The sequence below is a fragment of the Lethenteron reissneri genome, chromosome 48, assembly GCF_015708825.2.
Source record: "Lethenteron reissneri isolate LAM-NWPU_2019-01 chromosome 48, ASM1570882v1, whole genome shotgun sequence".
In the NCBI taxonomy this organism is placed as follows: Eukaryota; Metazoa; Chordata; class Hyperoartia; order Petromyzontiformes; family Petromyzontidae; genus Lethenteron; species Lethenteron reissneri.
Genome location: NC_083826.1, coordinates 3,567,078 through 3,584,849, shown reverse-complemented (window position 1 = coordinate 3,584,849; position 17,772 = coordinate 3,567,078). Strand labels below are relative to the sequence as shown.

At 49.8% G+C, this 17,772-nt stretch overlaps 1 protein-coding gene across 1 annotated transcript; it reads right to left on the bottom strand.

Annotated features, from left to right (window-relative positions):
* Positions 1-267: 267 nt before the first annotated feature.
* Positions 268-11,643, bottom strand: LOC133354660 (surfeit locus protein 4-like). Its single transcript, XM_061571691.1, has 5 exons — positions 11,442-11,643; positions 7,420-7,606; positions 6,558-6,678; positions 5,434-5,620; positions 268-4,402 (listed from the first exon to the last, which is right to left on the bottom strand). The coding sequence occupies exons 1-5, from the start codon at positions 11,490-11,492 to the stop codon at positions 4,136-4,138; spliced, it is 813 nt and encodes a 270-aa protein (XP_061427675.1). The 5' UTR covers positions 11,493-11,643; the 3' UTR covers positions 268-4,135.
* Positions 11,644-17,772: the final 6,129 nt, after the last annotated feature.

Here is a 17,772-nt window from a genome sequence, read left to right as displayed (position 1 = left end):
TCCACAACGAGCGTGGCCGACTCCAGTGACACTGAGCGAGGGTCACGTTGTGCGTTACGCAAACTCAGTTTTAAGTGACACGCGCCACGGTATCCCAATGTAAACACCGTATTGTTGCACTGGAGGGCACAAGCCGGCTCGTGTTTGCCAAACCGAAGCTCAGTCAAGTCAGCTGACGTGTGGCGACGGCTGTTCTACAACCTGGCAGCAGGGCACGTGTTTACTCTCCACTCTCCAAACACAGGATTTATTGCAGCAAAATAAGAAAATGTTAAATCCAAACGAAGTGAAACTTTATTAAAACCAACATCTCCCGTCCGCAAGTCAACGCCGTCTTTGACAAACCGTCGGCGTTGCGAAGCGCACGCGTTGAACTGCAATTATCTTTCCCGTGGTGCATGCGGAGTGTTAGATTGCAGTTAGATTTAAAGGTTGTTGATGTATTCGTGTGGCGAGTCTCGCTGCGTTAGCGGCACGAACAGGCGGCCGCTTGTTTTAACCGTATGAAAACGTTGCTACTGCCGAGGCTTTCGCGGGGGCCCGAGGCGTACGGCTCTTCCGATGCGTTTTTGGCTCCGGCCACCCGTTTTCAGCTCACGAAGAAAGCTCCCCCGGCACGCGCGTGGTGAAACGTCGGACCGCGTGCCGGACGCCACACAGTGCCACCAAAAAACCACATCGGAGATCTGAAGCAAATAATGAACACACGAGCAGCAGCAGCAGCAGCTACAGTACACGCTGCGCTATCCGAGCACATTGAACGTGGAAACATCCCCGTGTGGGATGGAGGTTCATTTGAACCCGTTTAACGTCGCAGCGAGTTAACAGCGCCCTGCGGTTCGTTTTACAGACGGTCCTCAGGGCACAAAAGATAATAAGCCGTGGCACTACATCGACTCGAAATTGATTCGCTTTCACATCCAGTTATCGTCGAGATGAACCACAGCTGCGGTGGCGCCGATCCACCGCTCGTCGATATTTCACCGCGGCAAAATTTTGATTTCTGCTTCGTATCAACAATCCCACAGCTGAAGCGCAAAACACGGAACGTTTTCCTTGGACTCGATTGCAGACGTTTATTTTTTGATCGTCACGTCAGGTTTTATTCACAGCGAGGCTAAAAGTTAATGTTTGGCTATTTCTGGCTGAAAATCAGTAATGTTACGAGGTTTTGGAAGTAAACAAACGTTAATTGTTAGATTTTAGCATGACCCATCCCCTTTGTATGACACCCGCTGGTTAGGTGACCTATACCCTCTGTCTCCCATAGGTTTGTTGTTCAATACTGATCACAATCATACTCTAGAGCCGTGTGTGAGCAGTGCGCATATGCGGCAGGTTTGTGGTCACGTGTGTGCACAGGTCTGGGAACAAAAAGGGAACCAATGTCTTCCTGGAAAGTCATCAATGACGTTACACAATCGCCGCTCCATTTCGTTACGGGCAACGATTCGCAATTCCAATCCATTTATTTACTGCAAATCGACAGAGCCCGCAGAAGATTATGGGATCAACGCTGTCTACTGCTGTGAACATTTTTGAGTGGAATTGCAAAATCACCAGCCCAAGATTATCTTCCCGAATCATCACCATGATCATCAGCCATGGTCAAGACCTCCCCAAGCCACCACCGCCGCTGCAATGTAATAAATACCGGTTTGAATTAGTCCAACGTCTAAACGCCACGCTGCGCAAGTTGGCAGTGGGACGTCGTGCTCTTCAAGACACCGTCGCTTCCAAGAGGGATTCTTTTTTTGAAAGATTTCACCACGAACCAGACGGGTCATATTGCAGCATGGCCGTCAACTTCCCGGTCTCCTGTTGAACTTTCAGAAAAACGGAACGTCACGCGTCACGGACACTCGCAAAGAAACCAAAGCTGGGCATCGGCCTCTCTCATCATTTTGCGGAAGGACCGTGGGGAGCCTTGCGACAACGGACATGATTTTTGAAGGTGGGATACCCCGAGATTCCATGCCCAGCGTGACACAGCCGACGAGGCCGATAACGTCACAGGCCTCAGCCATCACCTCCCGGGGTCCCCTATTTCTCAACTATATTGGTGGTGTCCAATTAAGCCGCGTTATCGGACCGAAAACCAGCCAAGTAATGGATGACTTTAGATTACTGGATGAGGGCTCGGCTCCTGTGTAGATTGACGTGCCAGGCAAGGGCGTGCGAGCATGACAACTGCACATCACTGCGAGGCTCCTGAAGTTGCAAACATGTATTAGTACTCATTCAAAAATAACACCGCTTTGGTCATTACCACCCTCTTGTCACGTAAAAATATATAATCCAACGGTTGGGGAAATTGCCCTCGATTCACAGCAGTGGTGAAAGTGAGTTTCCAGTCACGGCGAGCATCACTGGCAGCAGGCCCCCCCCACCCCCCCCCCGATTTATTTAAGTCGTGTTCATATTTAGTGGCCTAGTATTTCTCGGCACTGTTAAACCTGTGCACGAGTTCTGTGCCTGTGGTCCGTACGGTTGCTATGAAGTCATTGGTATGAAACGAATGGCACCAGGTGAAGCTTCTCAAGACAAAGGTTAATGAAGAAAAATACGAAGCTCTGAAAGCATAAATACTATTTCATTCACTTGAAATAATAGTGCAGGACACCACCGGGATAAATGCAGGACTTTGTGAACTTGAAAAACTTTTTTTCTTTCTATTAAGGCTTACTTTGTCCCTAGACGCAACACTTTTTTCAAACTTTGATTTCGGAAGGATAGCTGCGATATTCGGGCCGGCGCGTAAACATGTCGCACAGCTCCTGGCAGGAGGTGGAGATTGAGAACACCAAACTGCGGTGGGATTTCGCGGCCGTGCTGCCACCCGTAGTGCTCCGCTGGTCAGTCATACCGCGTGCCCGCTACTCAGCTCTTCTCTATTTCTCCAGCTCAACTGAGTCCCCTCCTCCCCCGAAGCTCCCAACGTCGGACGTTGCAACACGCGGCACGAGCCGAGAGGGCACATCGGAGCGATCAACAGAGAGCACCCTGCTGCGATCCAGAGGGCCGGGCGGCATGACAACATTGTGGTTCTGGGGTAATTCTGCATCTTGCATAAACAAGGTGGCTCTTACACTTCATGTCAGATTGGCATTCCTTGCAAGCTGAAGTTGGATGGGCTAAGAGGATTGAAGCTTCGTTTGCTTCGGAAACAAATTCTTTATTGTTCCAGAACACATGACAGTATTTAAGTACCGAGGTGTGAATTTGGTAAACGATCACACAGACATCGCATTGACGCAAGTTACGACCATGTAATCTTCTTATAAACGGAAATGGAATTTGATGATATCAAGCATTTAAAATACTGGGGGCCCTTCACATTTGCAAGCCAGTGCTTTACAGAGGAATAAAACGTCTTACCCCAAAATATCCGGCCCATGCCCAATCCTCCAAACCAAACCCACTACCCGGATTCAACGCAACACTGTCCTAGCGTGGCTCGTGTGGAAATAAACATTGAGTACATCGCCCGACGTAGAGTCGGTGTGTCTCTCTCGCTCGCCTCTAAACAGAAACGTCGGCGGCGCGCGATGCCCACCCAAAGGAGGCGACGTTCTCCGAACTCGCCCAACGCTTTCAACGCGGACAGCTAAAACATCGAACGATCATCGCAACGTCACAAAGGGGCAGCTAACGGAGCGGTTGGGCTGCCGACTTACTGACTCGTTAAGGCATCTCGGGGGGGGGGGAGGGGGGAGAATAGACGCAAGCACGGAGAAATTACGCCGCACGTGCAGACAAACAAACGTAAGCCGGGCCAGGTTTTCCCCAGACGCCCTCAAACTTATTTTGATTTCTTGCGGCCAATAACGGATAAAACACTCGACTACGGCAGAGCGCTGCCGTCGTCTAGAAGCGTCGCGTTTACCGCCAGGACGTGCGCCCGTCGCGGGCCTTTCTCTTCGGGCGCTGCGGAAAACGTGAGCGAGCTCATCGTGCCGCAGTGGCGGCGGCGGTGGCGGCAGCGGGCACCGCTTCTGAACGTGTCCACCGAGAGAACGTGCGGCGGCGTGTGGCCACACGCACGAGCGAATGAGCGGAGGGCGAGCGGGCGGGCGGGCAAGCGAACCGCAAGAGCGGTCGCGCGCCCATCTTTCGCCGCCGCCGCCGCAGCCGCTCACCACTTCTTCTTGTGCGCGTCCATGGACACGCCGCCCGGCCCCAGCGCGACCAGCAGCAGCAGGCCGCCGATGACCGACTGCGTCTGGAAGAAGTCGTACTTCATGTAGTCGTGCATGGCCTTGTTGCTGGACACGGTCCAGAAGGGGTGCATGTAGACGTTCATGGCGAGCAGCCACAGCACCAGCGTGAGCGCCGCCAGCTTGGTCTTGAAGCCCACGGCCACCAGCAGCATGAGGGCCGTGCCCACCAGATCCTGCACGATCTGGGGGGGGGTGGGGGGGCGCGGGATCGGTCGACAGGCGGAGGTCAGGGGGGGCGTGCGACGATGCATCGGTTAAAATACATTTTCTCGCAACGCACACATCTTCTTGGTTCTTTCGGTAAAGTCACGTAGAAGGGAAGTAATAAAATAATAAAAATAAAACATAATAAAAAATTCTCACGACGTTTCGGCCACAACGCAAGCAGCCGTCCTCAGGTGAAGAACACGATGTTCATTCAGACGCTGTCTTTCCGACAGACCTGTTCTTCACCTGAGGACGGCTGCTTGCGTTGTGGCCGAAACGTCGTGAGAATTATTTTATGATGTTTTATTATTATTATTTTATTATTTCCATTCTACGTGACTTTACCGAAAGAACCAAGAAGATGAATCCCTGCAGTCACGAAAGCTTTAAATCGAAACGCACACATCGCGTCATTTGCGTAGGCAGCCGTGCTGTTCGGCCAATGGCGTAGCCAACGAGTGTGTAGGCGGTGCAACTGCACTGGCACCCACTGGCCAGAGGGGTCTGGTCGCGGGGCTGTAACGAGCAGGGAAACTGGACAGGGTGGGATGGCCCATTTTGATTCCTTGCACCAGGGCCCATGTCAACCATGCAATGCAACTCAGTGCGGCCTTTACATTTTGCCAAAGAGCAAATGCATTTAAACATGTTAGTGCAAAGTGTGGAAGAATTGACAAAATAGCATCAAGAGGGGCTCAATAAGGCTCCCTCTAGTCCAGGGCCTTCCACTAGCAGTGGAGTGAGCAAGCAATTGCAGGGCTGCACCTTCACTTTGTACAAGAAGGGTGGGGTGGAAGTGTAGAGGCAGTGCAGTTCGTGTGGTTCGTTATCAATTCAGTGGACCCAAGTTTGATTCTTGGCCACGGTCAAAATAAGTCACTGAACTCCCGCTTGACAATTACACCGCGCAGAACAACCAAGAGCTCTCACATCTAAGTGCTCGCAGCTTGGCGCAGCCGTAAGAACCCTTGGGACACAAACAGGGAACGCGAGGGAATGGACGTACGGAGAAGAAGCTGGCCTCGAAGTTGAGCAGGGTCATGAACATGAGTGTGAGCAGCACGCGACCTCCCAGCTGCATGTACTGCTTGGGTGAGTTCTCGCCCATGGTGGGCACCCCCGCGAACATGCTGCGTCCGTCCGAGCGGTTCTCCGCCAGCAGCAGCAGCAGCCCCCCACCCAGCGCCAGGTTCCTGGTCACACGGCGGCAAAGGCGAGAGAGAGAGGAGTCTCTTTGGTACGGCAATCGAAAAAGCAACGAACAGGGTGCAAAACTGTGCGTGTGGCGAGCCTAACAGAGAGAGGGAGGGTCCCCGTTGCCTTTCAACATAGGGCAGTCCGGGATTGGTGCAAGCGAACCTGACTATGCCGACGAAACACTGAACGTGGAAACCGGAGTTTTTGCTTGCGTAGAACCAATGCTGCTGAAAAGATGTTTGGCAAATGGGTTGTAATAAAAACAAAAAAAATTCACTTACAGAAATAAATATGGGAATGTGGCATTAGATTTGCAAGGGCAGCGCGAGGACATGCCGAGGTTAGGTGGGGGATACGGGACCACACTCAAAAAAAATAAAGGCGCCAGGAAAGAAGATGTGAATAAGAATAACCCATAAAAACAAAGTTTTTCACTATAAATCCTTTATATCCGTGGCGGCTAGAGTCCTCTCGTCCTCTGGCTTGAGATGGCTGCCACCTATGGGTCAGATGATTGCCTGCCACCATTAAGCAATTGGTAATTAAATATAATTGATTTTTTCCTAAAAAGTGTAAAATTTTGGAAAAAAATGTTCACGAACATGAATTGTCACGCACAACGAGTCTGTGTGCAAAATGTCAGCTCGATTGGATCACGGGAAGTGGGTTAAAAAACGACCGAAAGATTTGCACGGTCGTAAGCGCGCAAGCAAGCAAGCAAGTGAACTTAATATAAAGGATTTAAAAAGGAGGCAGAGGATTGGAGTCCTGAAGGGGAAATATTTGGCGGGAACTTCTAAAATATTTCAGCAAGTTCAGGGAGAGAGAAGGTATAGAAGGGGGTGTGCGTCGTGGTGTATGTGGTGGGGTGAATAAATGCTTGACCAGAGCACTTCCGTCGTGTGACACTCAACAGGCGTTGACATCGCGTACCTCATCAGGAAATGTGCGTCCCACAGTATGTTGTAGGCGAGCGTCTGCAGGGCGATGATCACAAAGAGTCCGTAGCAGGCGTACGACACGAAGTTTCTGCTGAGCACGAGGACGCAGCCACCTTTAAAAAGAAACACGGCATTGGCGGTGTCAGGTCACACCGCCTCCGCCATGGCGCTTGCGACTAATCCCCAACGCCACGGACCCGCCGGCACCATTCTCTTATGTAAGCGCGAGCAATATTTAGCAGAGGACGCGCTATTTCCGTTTCACACGGAGTGCTCGTTCCTGGTTGAGAGCTGAACCACCTATCACTGAAACAAACGTCCGGTTTATCTGAGAATTTTGGCGAGTGATGACACGGGGGCAAGCAGCCCATCACGCTCAAAGCTAGTGCACAAACTCGTCAGATGTTGGAACGTAAGCGAGGTTGAACCAGAACCGCGCTTGGATCTGCGATTTACTGGACATCTGTGAAAAAGAGCTGTTTAGCTCATCTGATTCCTCCAGTATAAGTAAAGGTTCTGACCATAACGCAAACACGTTCTGTAAGTTGCAGGACTACGTGGTAGACGGCAGAGTAAAGTGCCGCAAAAACCTATTCGTATGCTCCCACGTCTACGCTCACCATATTAACAAACCCACACAGACCAGTGGTGGTGACATTCCCCTGCACGGAGAAGAAACCGAAATTCGTCCCTGGAATTCATTTCAACTTTTTCTCCCCTCCCCCCCTTTAACTCAGTTCCTATCGTCCCGTCTCTCCCCGCCACCACCACCACAGACAGCACTGCAGCCACCACCGCAGCCGCTACCGCATCATCGTCGCCGTCATCAGGAGGGCGCCGCCCGTTCCGCTTACTGAGCTGCCCGACGAGGTTGATGAAGACGAAGAGCGAGGCGAGCACGAAGCCGGCGCCCCACATGCGGTCGATGTAGTCCCTCTGCAGGCTCCACTGGAACCACATGCGCACGCCATCCTCCAGGAAGGTGCTCACCAGGCAGAGCCGTGCGAGGTGCGGGAGGTAGTGCTTCGTTACCCTCAGGAACTGCGCGCGTGGCAGGAGAGAGACAAGGTGGTGCCCTCCTCCTTCAAACAATTTCTCTCCGCGCGACACCGCGAGATTTTTTTGCTTTGATATTAAAGGACGCCGGCCAACGTCGGGGTGGGTGAGTGGGTGGGTGGGGGGGGGGAAGCTCAAGAGACGCATTCATCTCACACCGTGGGAGTGAGAATTATTGTGCCATGTACGTGGCGTGTTACCTGGCATGAGCTAACCGCCCGGAATGCGCCCCGCTCTCTTCAAGATCTCGGAAGCCGGGCGGATTTGAGCGCGCTTATTCGCTTGGATGGGCGACCACCATGCGCGGCAGGTGTTATAGGCTGCTACGGGGCTACGTGCAGAGCACCGCAGCAATATCCATTATTGTACCGTACTTCCACCTTCCCACATCTGAGCTCTCCAACTTCACCGACCCTCACCGACTAGTGTGGTTAAGTACGATTACACAGCCCCTACAAACCCGCGTGATTTTGGGGAGGCTGCGAGGTTGCCAGGATATTGCAGTGTAGCAAATGGAGACGACAAAAATGGATGGTGATGCCATCTCCATGGACGTTTTAGTATTATCCTCTCATATGCAGGAGTTTGCTCCAGGTACAGTACTGCACAGTCTCCTTCCACATGTAAAACCATTCTCATATGGAATTGTCTGAACACCGAAATGCAAGACCCTCCTGTAAAAGGGTCTTGAAGTAACGTTTTTCTGGATATATGGTTGAGATATTTGCCAAAGAACCCACTTAAATGTAGTCATGGACCGCCTGCACGTACGCAAGGACTATGACGGCGAATCAGAAAGCAGTTTTAAATCGTAATTTAAAAACAACATTCATGAACGCTATGCTTATACAGCTGTAGATTACATGTCATCCTCAGGAGTTTTCGTATTAATGTTCCCTGTGTGCATGCAATATGGCTTAAAGCACACAGCACACTCAACAAAAAGGGCAGTGTGATGAACTATTGATGCATAAGTAAATAGCAGTCCGGCCACCAGATGGGTTATCTGATATTCTGGTCCATAGCAACAACACTGGCCAGACAGGTGAAAGTTCTGTTTGCAAAGTGCCAGGCAATTGGTCTTCAGCAAGTACACCCATGGCGCCGACGATGCCTCACACTGTTACACATCAACATGCCATTATCTCTGGATTATGCACCAGATTTGCAGGCTGTAAATGTACAAGCACATTTACAACCATTCTTTCTATCCACTGCTGGACGAGGAGCTCCCCAAGCCGTGTGGGGATTCGACCATGCTTCACCACGCCGGCCTGTGCCGGTTGAAGGAATGGCGAGCACAGAATTGCAGCAGAGCCATGGATTTTGCTGGACAGACAGTCCTCTGCTGATTCTAGATTTGAAGCTTTCGTGACTGCAAGGATTCATATTCTTAGGTTTTTTCAGTAAAGTCAGGAGCAATCTCTCATTTACTTGATACAGCTGTCGTGGCTGTGACGGTTCCAACTGAAGACGGAAGCTTGTGTTGCCTCCGAAACGTCGTGATTTTTATTTTATTTAACTTTTATTAATTTTAATGTTTTACCTACGTGACTTTACCGAAAAAACCTAAGAATATGAGTCCTCTGCTGCCCACTACATAGCCCCACAAGCCCTGTGGCAACCTGGTTTGTGCACGGTGCACACACATCCAAGCACTGCTCATATACTCAACACCTGCATAGCTCTCCCAAGGTCTGATGAGGTTGGTCGCATTCCAGGTGATTTGGCCTTAGGCTTTACTGCTAACAGTCCCAGTTAACTGTATTTATTTTCGATTTAAAGCTTTCGTGACTGCAGGAATTCATCTTCTTGGTTCTTTCGGTAAAGTCACGTAGAAGGGAAATAATAACAGCGTCTTTCCGACAGACCTTCTACGTGACTTTACGGAAAGAACCAAGAAGATGTTTTTATTTTACCATCATAACTGAGAATCACCAGCCATTACAAGTGCCAAAAGGATAGCGATGTGCTTCTTATAAATATTCGTACACACATCTAATCTACAGTCCTATATTCCAATAAGTGATTTTAAATAAAATTATATTTTATGTTCTGAGATGTAAGGAGAAATGACTCCTCCAGCCTTAGGTCTTTCTGCGGATTAAAATGACCATATGACTGATTAATAAGAATCAAACCACCACAAGAAACGACGCTGTATGTGGAAAGCGTTTTAACACGTGTGCAAATGCCACGCACCCAGCCATATGGTAACAGGAAAGGCAAACTCCCATGCCCCCATGAGTGTTCACTTCATTCACTCAATGAGTAATTCATTCCCGTTTCGACTTTGAACATTCACTGTATAGTTAAGCCAATTATTTTTTATTTTTAAACCAAAATGTATCCCGATTGAGCCATTGCAATGGTGCCATTAATTTGTCTCGCACAGCATTGCATCCTTTACCGTAAGATTTCGGCCCGCAGAAGCAGATATCACAAGGGAGCTACCTACCTTTGAAATCCTGTCTAGCGAGTGATCTCTGGTCCGCACACATCAAAGGGAAGCATTCTCCCCCACATAACCCTTCTGAGAGTAATGTTCGTCGCATGTACAAACCCATATATTATTTCCAGACATGGAATTTATTAGGAGTGTAGACCCAAACTTTATTGCGATGACATACATGTCAACCACTTATCAGTGCCCTACTTTACTACACACCAATTCGGACTTTATTGGTCACCCCGTGTCCTTACACATCTCAACGTTCAACCTACAAAGTCCCATCACACGGGAAATACACAAACAGACGCATTTTTTAAAACTCACTTCCCCTGTACAAGAATACGGATAAACCATACGGATTGACATGCATGCGATGGTCGTATTTTGTGCGCAGTCATTAGTGAACGGACCTGAGGACACATTCTCACACACTTCTCGAGAAGATCGTTTCATCCGAGGCGACTCAAACCCCGGAATCGAACCGGGGTTAGGGAACTTAAGGGGTTCTCTGGCCCAGCGCTCCCATCTCCTGAGACAGACGCGTACCTCACCTCAAGACGAGATAGAGGAAGGGGCCTTAACATTTCCTCTCGCCCCACATCGGTTGGCACCGTTTTACATTGAAGGAGAATGAATGCACGTCGCTGGGTGGGAGATTAATCTGGTTTTAAAGTCAGCGTTTACAGGTCTGAGCCGGTGGGTGGTAATTCCACATGCCTATGGCGGGTCTTATCTATAGGTCCAACCAACTGTTGACTTTCCAACAACAGTTGTTGCTCTTGTAGGAGTTGAGAAGACTGAGCTGAACGCGCATTGAGTTTAAAACGTCTCCAGATGGAACGGCGTCAATTAATCACTGAACGGGCCCCAATTTCGTCAAGATTTCAACAGCAAAGCAGAGGCCGAGTTGCACTTGGGTGGGAGATCGTGAGATCGTCGCCTAATGGAGCGCGGGTGTTGGTTGGAGGCTTGACGTCAGTACGATAGATTCGTGAATCCATCTGTGCGGCGCTGCGTGCGTTTGCTGCCCTCATGCAAATGAATGAGTAGTGGGCAGCAGAGGGCAGTGCAGCGTAATCAACTGTTGCGCCGTTACGGGACTGTACCTGAATGCTCCCCCCGCCTTCACCAACACCACGCGGACCAGCGTGGTGAAGTATGGTCAAACGAGCCCTCGACGCGGCCGTGGGGAGGACGCTACCGACCCAGATCGACAATGCCCGACGACTGTTGAAACCACAACGTTGACTCCGTGAAGCAAAGATGCGAACCGGGGAGCCCAAATCTGCGAGTGTAGAAGCAGGCACGAGGAGGTTGATGGTGATGCTGATGGGGATGCTGATGGGGATGTTGATGAGCTCCTTTTACCTGGTCAGCCACGTCCTCAGCGCGGGACATCACGTCCGCGTTGCCCTGCATCTCTGCACTCGTCTCGAGCAGAAGCAGCAGCAGCAGCGGCGGCGGCGGCGAAGACGAAGAAGACGACGACTACGACGGCGACACACGCTGAGGAAGTCTCTCTCAGCACCGCTCCCGGGACCCCCTTTCCTCGACTTCACAAGCAGCCTCGGGGGGTGGGGAGGGAGGGAGGGCAGCAAGCGGCAACGCTTCGCCGAAGGAGAGAGGTAATGTAACAGGCGCTGTCCGAAACAACGAAGCCGCGTCCGCCATCTTACGTGAGGCAAGCGCCCCCATACTGAACCATAGCAAAGGGGGCGTGGTTTGATGACGTCACCGCGCGTCGCCCCGTGGGTTTGGTGGTGGTAGAGGTTGGTCTACCCGGACCAAGATGGCCGCTGTGTTGTTCCCGTCTCGATTTGTACGGCGGTCTTCGCGGCCATTGTGAGTGAGCGGGTGGGGGGTGGGGGAGGGGTGGGGGAGGGGCACGTGGACGAGGGAATCGGGAGGCGCCACGTCGGGTGCCGTGATGACGTCATCGCACAGACTCAGTTTTGAATGACGTAATTTTCAAATAGGGTTTAGCGGGCTAGCCCGGTGGTATGACGTCACAAATGGTATAATATGCATGACGTCACGGTAAGTGTCAGCGACAATGACGTCGCTGAGTCAAAAAATAACATGACGATTGCCGCGTCGGCAGTGTTGCGCAACCACGGACAGCAACGCACTCGACACTATGAAGGGCCATTGCCCGAAACGTCACGTATCTTACATGTATACATTACACGTGTGCAGGTTGAAGGCAGCGCAATTGATCTATGTTGTTGAGTTTATCGATACATTGTTATGGGGAGCGGTGGCGATTCCCGCTCACGGCCAACACCGGTGGCGATTATCTGAACCGGTCATGGGCTTCCCCTAGATCGACTCAGCCTCAAATGAGTAGTACTGGGGAGACAAAGGCGGTCGGGCGTGGTTGCTGACCGCCCACCCCCTCGTGTGCCGTGCCGGCCTTCATAGGTGCTCGCTAACAGCACTTGCCCCAAACAGTCTGTTACATCTTGATTTGAAGCTTTCGTGACTGCAGGAATCCAAACTTTTTGGTTATTTCGGTAAAGTCACGTGGGTAGAAAAAATATTACTGGTAGGAACCTCCTGGTTACACCAGCCCACAGGGGATTATTGTGTCCGTCCGTCGTGCATCCAAAAATGGGAGGGGTGGGGCTGGGTGGGGTGGGGAGGGTGGGGCTGGGTGGGGTGGTTAGGGTGGGGCTGGGTGGGGGGTGGGTGGGGTGGTTAGGGTGGGGCTGGGTGGGGGAGGGGTGGGGCTGGGTGGGGAGGGTGGGGCTGGGTGGGGGGTTGGAGGGGTGGGGCTGGGTGGGGAGGGTGGGGAGGGTGGGGGGTGGGAGGGGTGGGGAGGGGAGGGTGGGGCTGGGTGGGGAGGGTGGGGAGGAGCTGGGTGGGGGGTGGGAGGGGTGGGGCTGGGTGGGGTGGGGCTGGTCACCCCGTGGTGCCCTTATAAAACTCAACGTTTAACCTACTCACGCCGGCTTGTGCCCGCCCTCACAGTCGGGCATATTTGCGGAATACACCACGCCGCCGTTGACCCTGCAGGCCATTGACCGAGCAACCCAACGTTCCTACCAGCTCCCTCCGCAGGACAATGTGTTCATCGATCACGACGTTTCGATCGCAACACAAGCAACCGTCATTAGGTACGAAACAAACACAAGAAGGAAGGACTGATGACTAATATTAAAGGCCTCACGGGGAATTTCTCTGTCACTGTGATGCTGCTAAGCCCTCTTCACTGCCATCTGCTGGGTTACTGTGGTCTCCTAATTATTTTGCGTGACAAAATATATGGGGGCTGATTTCGATTTAAAGCTTTCGTGACTGCAGGGATTCATCTTCTTGGTTCTTTCGGTAAAGTCACGTAGAATTGAAATAATAAAGTAATAAAAGTAAAACATAATAAAATAATATAATAATATAATATTTTAAAATAAAATAATATTTTTATTATTTAAATTCTACGTGACTTTACCGAAAGAACCAAGAAGATGAATTGGGGGCTGGTTTCGCGCATCGCACCGTTGACATACTCATTCATTGCGGGTGTTTTATTCGAATTATAATTAATTAGTTAATCCGATTTTTTTAAGTTGTTAAGCCAGTTGGGCCAGGATTGGGCAACTTTTCACCCAGGCAACTGGACAAGCGAGTGTCTCTAACCTCACGTTAAAAATAACAATGACGAATTTAAGCGTCACAATGAACAGACAAACAACATATAAACTATATTCTTGGTTCTTTCGGTAAAGTCACGTAGAAGGGAAATAATAAAATAATATAAATATAAAACAATAAGAAACATTTCCTGTGGATTTCACACCTGATGATGATTGCTTGTGTTGCAGTCGAAACGTCGTGATAATTTTTATTGTTTTATATTCATATTATTTTATTATTTCCCTTCTACGTGACTTTACCAAAAGAACCAAGAATATGAATCCCTGCAATCACGAACGCTTTAAATCTAAATTTAACATATAAACTGTTTAGAAATCAAAATGTTAACTCTCATTGATTGTCCTCAAACTATACAGGGCACTGATCCGGCGGTGCCCAACCAGGTTGCTTAAAAAAATTTCTAAGAAATACCACGAGCAGCTGCTGAACGCCGCTAGGGAAATGTTTGCAATTTTAAAAGTAGCCCAGGTCTCGAACCCCATCGACCTGGGTGAGCGGTTCGGAAGATAAATGTCCCCAGCAGCCGGGTGTATTGTTGTTGTTGTTGCCGTAACCATGCTCCCACGTCTTACACTCTTAGGTTTTGTCGGTAAAGTCACGTAGGTAAAAAATTTAATTAAAATTAATAAAAGTAAAATTAAAAATCACGACGTTTCGGAGGCAACACAAGCTTCTGTCTTCAGGTGGAACCGTCACAGCACGATTGCTGTGCCCCTTGCCTCCACCACCACCACCACCACACCGCATGGTGGTTGTGCGGCCCTCATCCAGCAGTGGATTGACAAAATTGGCCGAATACGTACACGTACAATATCACTGTCTGTTGCCTGAATCTGAACTAGAATAGTTAAATGGTAGTACGAGGCATGTGGACAGCGTGCGGTCGTCACATTCTGCTGTGCGATCCCCTTCCTCGACCACCCAGTGGTGTCTCATTTGAGTGGGGGGTGCAGAGATGGTGGAGTGTCTAGCAAACGGAGTTATGAACCCGGCAACCCGTTCCCGGGCACGGCTAACATCAATGGCGAATGATATCTGAAAGGGTCTCGGTGCCCGTAACTCACTTCACGAGCCCGCACTGGCGAGCGTGGTGAAGTATGGTCAAACATGACCATCAGGGCATTGGGAGGACTTCATCCAGCAGTGTATTGACAAAGGGTTGTACATTGCGCTCGTATGCTTATTATTATTGAATTGAGTGATCGCATCGTGGGGGTGTAATGGTATTTCGCCAGAGCCACACCTTGAACTTTGGGTGAAGTGCCATCGGCCACTTTGAATGCCAACCAACTCTCCAAAATGGGTTCTGCCATCATAAGTCGTTAGGGCGTGGGCATATTCAGATATGAAGTATTTTTTTTTACCTTTTGTACATTTCAATCAATATTTTTTTCTTCAGTTTTATCCAGATTGTATTACAATTGTCGTGTCATGAGAATAAGATTCTGATGTTGTGATCTCTCGCAGAGCAATGTGAGCCGTCGTGTTAGAGAACAGACCCGTGGAGGAAGTGGATGTCACAGAGCCACTTCTGAGATCCATTAATGTAACGTATGAGTCAGCACCTTCGCCAACCCTCAGTGCTGAATTTTGTTGTCTCCCTCGAACTTAAATGCGGAATAAAAATGTCATGTGATTCATTTTGGTAGGTACAGTAAAACTATTAAACGAATTTTTTATTTTTTTTATTTTACCAGGTCAGGCCCACTGAGATATTTAGCTCTTTTTCAGAATCGACATGGCCACAAATGATAGCTCAACGAAGAGGCTCATCGTTTTGAAATTTATAGTAGCTAAATACTTTCAACGCATGTTTCTAAATGTGGATGGGAAAGCCAGAGGACCCGGAGAAAAAATCCACGTGACCACGGGGAGAGAGGCATGCACACTCCAAATATACAGCAGGCGTCAGGCTCGGGATCGAACTCACGACCTCATGTATCCCAGGCGAGGTAGTTAACATCTCAGCACCGTGCCGCCCAAAGGTGACCGAGCTGAGGCCGTCAGCTCACTCCACGCAGGTGGCTGGAACCTGGTTTCAAACTCACGCTTTCAACGATGCTGGCTCACAGTGAGTGCACTTACATCTGAGCCAAATACACACAGAGACGAGACTCCTAATGGCTTTTCATTCTAGATTGGTTGGCGATGTTCCACATTTAAATAGGATGTGTTTGGGGTTAAGTAGTTTAACCAGACACACCAGATTTGGTCTATTTTTAAAGTTTAATTTCACTCTGGCTCGCTGTGCCTAATTACTTGTAAGTGTCGCCGTGGGTGTTTGTCGGTGGGTGTGCATCTGGGGAGCGGTAGTGCAGCGGTTATCGCGCTGTGCTGCCGACCCAGTGATCCGAGTTCGATTCTGGACTCACGGCCAACACCAGTAACGAATTATCTGAGCCGGTTCTGGGCCTCCCCTGGGTCGACTCAGCCTCAAATCAGTACCTTGTGTCATGAGCAAACATCGCCACTTGGGAGACAAAGGAGACTGGGCGTGGTGCGTTTGTATGGATGTTGAACTTCTTTTGCACCGTGCGTAGCCAACCACACTAATCGGAGGCGCGGTGCGAAGGACAGCAAACTCGAATCGAACCGGCGACCCTCTGGATCGTAGGTCCAGTGTTCAGGCAATTGCAGGGCTGCGCCTTTTACCCGTCGCTCGGGAGCTGGAGGGGTCACCCTGTTGCAAACTCCTCGCCCCCATTGAACCTACGCCCGATCGCTGCCGAGCCGGGCGGTCGGGACTCGGAGATGTCACGGGCGCGGTGCACATCCCAGCGACCGCGCCGGTCAATACGCAGCCAGGGGGCCCACTGGGGGAGCTTGGGCACCGGTCGTCATTTCTAGATTTGAAGCTTTCGTGACTCCAATGATTCATATTCTTAGGTTTTTTCGGTAAAGTCACGTAGGTAAAAAATTTTAATTAATAAAAGTAAAATAAAAATAAAGTAATTATTTTTTTTATAAATTAATAAAAGTAAAATAGAAATAAAATAAAGATTTTTATTTTACTTTTATTAATTGAAATGTTTTACCTACGTGACTTTACCGATAAAACCTAAGAATATACCGGTCGTCATGCCAATGCCGTGCGGACACTATTAGGCTCCGGTCGACCAAGTCAAGGGCACGGCGTCCGCAGTTTCGCCCGTTTTGTGTCAATCCACTGCTGGATGACGGCTTCTTCTCGACCCCCTTTGCTTCTTCTCATTTTGTTTTGGCAAGCAAAAAAAGCGACGCTTAAATTTCGATTTAAAGCTTTCGTGACTGCAGGGATTCATCTTCGTGGTTCTTTTGGTAAAGTCACGTAGAAGGGAAATAATAAAATAATAAAAATAAAACATTTTAAAATACAATTCTCACGACGTTTCGGCCACAACGCAAGCAGCCAAATATGCAAATTCATTTGTCAAGGCACCCTTCCTCCCCTAACCCAGCTTAAATATACGCTGCCAAGCTTGGTGGTGTTCATTCAGACGCTGTCTTTCCGACAGACCTGTTCTTCACCTGAGGACGGCTGCTTGCGTTGTGGCCGAAACGTCGTGAGAATTGTATTTTATTATGTTTTATTTTTATTATTTTATTATTTCCCTTCTACGTGACTTTACCGAAAGAATCAAGAAGAATAAGGAAGCGACGTTTGTACGCGTTAAGCGTTGGCAGCCAGCCGTCCCCGTCACTGACGGGGAATGGACGGGGTGGAGTTTGTTTGATGACATAAAATAACTGGCAGGTGCTTTGCGTTTTTTGTGGGGCAGTAGTGTCACCAACAAACACAAAGATATCTCCTTGTAGCCTCAACAAAACTTTCGGGACAGGTGCTGGTCTAAAGTAGCACCTATGAAGGCGGGCACGGCACACGAGGAGCTGGGTGGCCAGCACCACGGCCGCCCGCCTTCGTCCACCCAGTGGCGATGTTCACACATGGCACGAGCTACTTATTTGAGGCTGAGTCGACCTAGGGGAGGCCCAGAACAAGTTCAGATATTCCCCACTGGTCGGCCCGTCGGCTCACCGCTGCGCTACGCACATCGCCTACTGCAGT